At 62.6% G+C, this 6,000-nt stretch overlaps 1 protein-coding gene across 9 annotated transcripts in view; it reads left to right on the plus strand.

The window, feature by feature from the left end:
* The window catches only part of CELF6 (CUGBP Elav-like family member 6), a 57,927-nt gene that overhangs the window by 43,704 nt on the left and 8,223 nt on the right, over positions 1–6,000 (plus strand). For 4 of the 9 annotated variants that reach the window (XM_044450531.1, XM_044450528.1, XM_044450529.1 and 1 more), the window contains 4 exons: positions 1,285–1,428; positions 2,737–2,881; positions 3,451–3,600; positions 4,229–4,292. In XM_044450531.1, the coding sequence (XP_044306466.1) occupies positions 1,285–1,428; positions 2,737–2,881; positions 3,451–3,600; positions 4,229–4,292 (503 nt within the window). Of the gene's footprint in view, positions 1–1,284; positions 1,429–2,736; positions 2,886–3,450; positions 3,601–4,228; positions 4,295–6,000 lie in introns of all 9 variants that reach the window. The other 5 variants (XM_044450525.1, XM_044450526.1, XM_044450532.1 and 2 more) reach the window with 3 other exon arrangements.

Genomic DNA, 6,000 nt, shown 5'->3' on the forward strand with positions numbered 1-6,000 from the left:
CGGCACAGGACTTCCTGTGGGCTGAGGGGAGAGGAGCAGCCGGCGCCCTGTGGAGCACACAGCACCGCTGGGCGCCTCCGCCTCCGGCTCGCTGCCCTCCAGCTGCTCCCTGGGGGGCTCCATCACGGCAGCCCAGCTGCGGCTTGGCCCCTTCCCGCTTCCCCTTGGCGTCCTGACTTGTCAGGTCAAGGGGACAGCTCCAAGTGCTTTTGGACTACAGCCCCTATCATCCCTTGCCATGGCCATGCTAGCGGGGGCTGATGGGAGTGGCAGCCCAGCCATTCCTGGGGGACCAAAAGTCGCCTGGCTCGTTTTGGAGGGAAGCCCGAGGGCAGGGACGGCCGAATTACCGAGCTGCTTGCGCTGCTCCGGATCTCCCCGAAAGGTTCCTCTTTCCCAGGCATTTTAGCGACCAAGTTCTGGGTAGCCACGGCTGTTTTCTGGATTCTAGCATTGTTCATAGTTTTGCATTAAAATCGAACTTTATCCCTATAAATAGTCCTCTTGTATTCTACCTCCTAGCAGTATCTAATCGGCCCGGAGAACTTTAGCAACTGGGTGGGTCAGAACCATATAAATAAGCAGGCCAGGGTTCAAATGCTCCGCGGAAGTCACTGAAGGCAGGCGGAGGAAAGGCGGGCCGAGCGAGAGAAGGCCTGGCACCACAGAGCGAGACACAACCTTGCGCTGAGCACACCAAGCCTGCCAAACGAATCGATCCTGCCCGTTGGGGTCTGGCAGCGGACGCAGGCATCTATTTCAGTTTCTCCTTTTATTCCACCGAAAATTCCGCTCATTATGACTGCTGAGGATTTTTCCGACCTTAAATCTAGTTCATCTCAAACTCTGAAAAAATTTCTCAGTCTTAAATTCAGTTCATTCCAAATTTTGTGCGTGCGTGACAAAAAGTTTCCGTAATTCTTCTGCGCTTCTGTAATCCGCGCTCGCCTGCCGTGTGCACGTTCGTCCTCGTGTACTTTGGGGCGCACGTGCGTTTCTGTGAGAGGGTTTCCTTTTTGCACACGGTGGCCTTTTGCCGGAGGAGCATCCCTGCGCGATTAGAGCGCTGTGCATCGTGGCGGAGATGCGCGTGGGGGCCGTGCATCGGCTCCGAAAGGGGGAGATGGCTCGGTCCGCGCGAGGATGCAGAAGCCCGCGGCTGCTGGCGGGGGGCCGCGTCACCCCTGGGGTGGGGGCGCCCGGGACACGTGCCGCGGGCGGGAGGCGTGGGTGCGCACCGCCACTCGCCCTGCTTCTGCCTCCGCCTCTCTCTCCCGCTGCTAGGGCGCCTCGTCCAGCCTGGTGGTGAAGTTTGCCGACACGGACAAGGAGCGGACCCTGCGGCGGATGCATCAGATGGCGGGGCAGCTGGGCATCTTCAACCCGATGACGATCCAGTTCGGCGCCTACGGGGCGTACACGCAAGCGGTAGGAGATGCTGCGCGTCCAGACGGGGGGCCGCCACATGCATGCGGGCACGCACACCCCACGCACGCACGCACGCACCGCCAGGTGCTGGCGGCATGGGGGGGTGGCAGGTGGGTGGAGGGCCCACCTGGGGTGGCCGAGGGAACGGCGAGGGGCACCAGCCGGTGGCTCGTAGGGCGAGGTTTTTGGAGCATGGCATCAGCCGAGGTTCTTCTGGGAGGAGAGAGAGGAAGGACGGACGGACGGACGGACGGACGGACGGAAGGAAGGAAGGAAGGAAGGAGCTGGGCGCTGGCAGCCTCGGGTCTCCCCAGGAAGGAAGCCACAGGACTGCGCTGGAGTGGAGCACAGCACGAGCCTGGGCCCGTGAGAAGTGCCGACAAGGAAGGGGGACTGGCTGGCAGAACCGCCAAAGAGGCAGCCGTGTCTGGCAGTCCAGGCGAGGGGAGGGGTGGCGGCATTGCTGGAGGAGGAGGAGGAGGAGGAGGGCGAAGGGTTCCCACGAGAGGCTGCCGCTTTGCCCAGCTGGGAGCAGCGCTGGAGCCTCCGCGCTCAGGAAGGAGGTGCGAGGACAAAGCAATGGCCACCTGCTCGGAGGGCTGGAAAGGGGGACTGGCCGGTGGCGGCTACTGGTCGTGATGGCCACGGGGAGCTCCGGCGTCAGAGGCCGTGTGCCTGCGCACACCCGTTGCTGTGGGGCGTGGCAGGAGGGAGCTGTCGGTGGGAGTCAGTGGGTGCCAAGCAGAAAAGCAGCCACTGCAAACGATCCTGTAGGCCCAACGGTTGCAAGCGCAAAGCGCAAAACCGCACATGCTCAGAGGCAGGTGTGGCCATTCTCCGGTCTGTCCAGCTGTTCCGTTGCCCTTGTCATTCTAACCGTCCCAGAATCCTAGAAGAGTCATCAGAAGGGGCCCAAAAGGCCATCGGTTCCACCCGCTGCTGGTGCAGGACTCCCAGTCCAACCACCCCTCCCAGGGGGCTGTCCAGCTGCATCCAGAATGCCTCGGGGGGGGGGAGCCCCCCCAGCCGACTGGATCCATTCTATCAGCAGTAGGGTCCGGGTGGCGCGACACAGGTGTGCACAGGTGCTTCCCCACGGCCCTCCCAGGAGGGGAGCCTTCGGTCAGGGCGTGCGGCGACCAGGCTGCCGCTGCTGGGAGAGCTGCTGGGACGCTCGCGTGGTGCGGCAGGCAAAGCTAACTTGTCTCCCCTCCTCTCCCCGTCCCGGCCGCCCCCTCCGCCCCCCCTGCCCCGCTGACTCCATGCCGCGCCCCGTCTCTTCCCCCCGCCTGTCTTTCTTCCCTTAAGATAATGCAGCAGCAGGCAGCCCTGATGGCCGCAGCACAAGGGACGTGCCTCAACCCCATGGCGGCCCTCGCGGCGGCACAGATGCAGCAGATGGCCGCCTTCAACGTGAGCGGGCTGGTCGCTGCGCCCATGACCCCCTCATCAGGTAGGCGCTGCCCGTGCCCCCGGTCGCCCGGCAGGGTCTGGGGGAGCAAGGAGGTCCAGCCGCCAGGCGGACACACGGACCTTCTGCAGGGTGGCCCCAGTCTCGGAATGCGCCCCTGCGGGGATCTCGCCCGGGACCTCCCGCCCCCTCAGCTCAGCCTGCGGCAAAGTCTGCCTTCCAATCCTCTGCTGTTCAAACGTGTTTCTCCCAAGATTTTCAGAGGGCTCTTTTTCCAAAGAGCAGGAACGCTTCCCTTCTGATCGCTCCCCAGGTTTTTCTTAGGGTTCTCAGGAGCAGTGAGGGGTTTCAGCCCCTCACCTACGAAACAGCGAGGGGTTGAACTCTGGGCCGCTCCATGTTGCAATTTTCAAGGCTGGAAGAGTTGCCGCCACCAGGAGAAGGGCTCCCAGGCGCAGCTTTGCTCCTCCCGGGAGGGTCCCCCCCCCCGCAAATACGTGCGCAGAGTGTTCAGACGATCGGTGCTGGGTCGGAGCCGGCGCTCGGGTGGCAGGACGGCCGCACCCTGACGTGCCGCACGTCTCGCTTTGCCCACCTGCTTCCCGGCTCAGGTACAAGCACACCTCCAGGGATCAGCACAGCCCCCGTCCCCAGCATTGCCACGCCCATCGGGGTGAACGGATTCAGTCCCCTCCCGCCGCAGACCAACGGGCAGCCCGCGTCGGAAACGATCTACACCAACGGAATCCACCCGTACCCAGGTAGGCGGGGGGCGCCGAGGGGAAGGGGCGGAGCAGCTCGTCCGTGGGCGCTGCTCTCGGCGGGTCGCGGAAGGACCTCCCCAGAGAGGCCCGCCTGGCGCCCGCTCGGCATCCTTCCGGCACCGGGTTGAGGCCCCCCTCTGTCGCGGGCGTCTCGTTCGTTTAAGGGGGCACCATTAGCCACTTAAGCAGGTGCCTGATGACGCCCTCTGGGCCCCTGCGCTATTTCATCTGCGCCTGGTTTGGTTTTAAACCTGGTGCGATGACCTTCTCCTGAACGCTTTCACGTTCGCCGTCCTTTCTGGATGTGTTGCTATGCACAACCCAAAGAGAACTGGGTCGGCCTCTGGGCACTCGGAGCTGCTGTTGTGAGGCTGCGGCGGGAGGAGGAGGAGGCCTCTCCGGTCACCGCGGCGCCTTCCCGAGAGGGAGGGAAACGGGGCGTCCATTCCACATAGCGGCCCGGAGAGCCACGGCCTCCGCGAGGGCCCCCGCTCCGCGCCTGGAAGGCTCCCAGAGCACCAGGGCCCCCCGCCCGCGGCGGCGGCTGCGGCGGCACTGCCCGGGAAGCGGTTCTCCTCCGGCCGATGCTGACGCTCTTCCTCCTTCCTCTCTCTTCTCTCCCCAGCTCAGAGCCCCTCTGTGGCAGACCCCCTCCAACAAGCCTACGCCGGAATGCAGCACTATGCAGGTCTCTCGCTTGGCTTCGCCCCCCCCCCCCCCCCCGCCACACCCCCCCCCCCACGGCACTCTCCGTCTCCACCTTCCCACGGCGCCCGGGCGATACAGACAGGGGCGTGTGCACCGCGGCCAGCTGCCGAGAGCGGGACGCAGAGCCGGACGGGGAGGCCGCGCTCCCATCCTCCCCGGCTGGTGGCCCTGCTGGCTGGGGCTGACGGGCTTGTAGTCCGGAGCATCTGGATTGCTCCGGGTTGGGTGAGGTTGAGAGGAAGCCTCCCCATGTCTTCCCTGGGAAAGCCCGCGTTTTCTCACGTGGCGCAAGCAGCGTGGGCGTGCATGTCTTGGGGAAGCGAGTCTGTGCCGGGCAGGAGGGCTGGGGGCTGGCAGCGAGGCCGGGGCCCAGCTTGGTCCCAGGAGCCTCCCGTGGGAGCAAGGAGAGGTCCTCTGGGAGCCGGGCAGACGCGGAGGAACCGCAGCCCCCTGATCGGTTCCGGGCTTGGTCAAGACCCATTAAATCCGTGGGACTCAATCGATACCTGCCTGGTTGCCCTCTCGATTCCAGAGGTCTCCTCCAAGCACGGCTCAGCCTAAGTAAGACTGGCTGGTTCTGGTCATTTCCAGCCCGTGCAGGTACAGAAACGAGCTTCAAATTCCTGGAGCAAAAGCTCTGCTTGAGTACAGCTTTGCCCAAAGAAAGCGCTTATCGTTGCCATGCCAAGAAGGCCGACCGTGTGAGTCAGTTGGCAGCGAAAGCAGAACAAGTGAACAAGAACGAAGGATCTGATGGCATCTCAAAGGCGAAGGCAGCTCTCCAGATGTTCTTGGACTACAGTTCGCATCATGTGCCCCCCATTCACTAGGATGGCTGGGGCTGATGGGAGTTGTAATCCACAAATATATGACGGGCCATGCATACACTCCCCACCCGCATGCAGGTGGGCTGTACGTCCAACTTTCCTGCAACTGAGCAAATAAGCAAAGAGCCTTTGGACCATGCGCCACGTCAGCCAAGGACTTGCAAGTCCCCCAGACAGGCCGAGACGAACGTTTCAGAAGAAGTTAATTTGGTTTTCACTTTAATACACACCTGCCTAATTCACACACCTCAAACTAGTACACAGACGAGGACAATCCCTCCATTTTCACAGGTCCTTGGCATTTTCAGCACGGTTGTGCAGTCAAAAGATGCATACAAAAATGTGTTCACTGGAGGAAATCGCATGTAAAGAATACCTTAGACCAGGGGTGGTGAACCTGCGGCATGCGGGCCACAGCGGCACGCAGAGCCCTCTCTGTCGCACGCAAGCCGAGTCCCCCGCCATCGCCCCAGCAGCCAAGCGCCGGATACCGGCGCGCACGGGGCCATGCTCGTGCGTGGAAGGGGTAGTGGCGCCAGGCACTGATGAAACGGGCCGTGACACATGAGCCGTGGCTCCTCCGGGCTTCCATGGCCAGGCAGTGGGCTGCCCAGGTCACATACATATTTGCCTGGAGTGGCTGTGAGTTGTTTTTCTAAACGAAAACCTCTGTTTTCCGGTTTTATTGCCGTGTTGGCACTTTGCAATGAAGAAGTGGGGTTTGGGTTGCAGATTCGGCACTCGATCTCTAAAAGGTGCCCCATCACTGGGTTGGGGTTAGAAAAAGGAGGCATCCCGGCATGGTTCTGATGGTTTGGATGTGTTTAGAAAGAGCAGAAATGTTGAGCTGTGCAGAAAAAGC

Source organism: Varanus komodoensis, unplaced genomic scaffold (genome assembly GCF_004798865.1).
Source record: "Varanus komodoensis strain SLA01 unplaced genomic scaffold, ASM479886v1 scaffold67, whole genome shotgun sequence".
NCBI classification, from domain to species: Eukaryota; Metazoa; Chordata; class Lepidosauria; order Squamata; family Varanidae; genus Varanus; species Varanus komodoensis.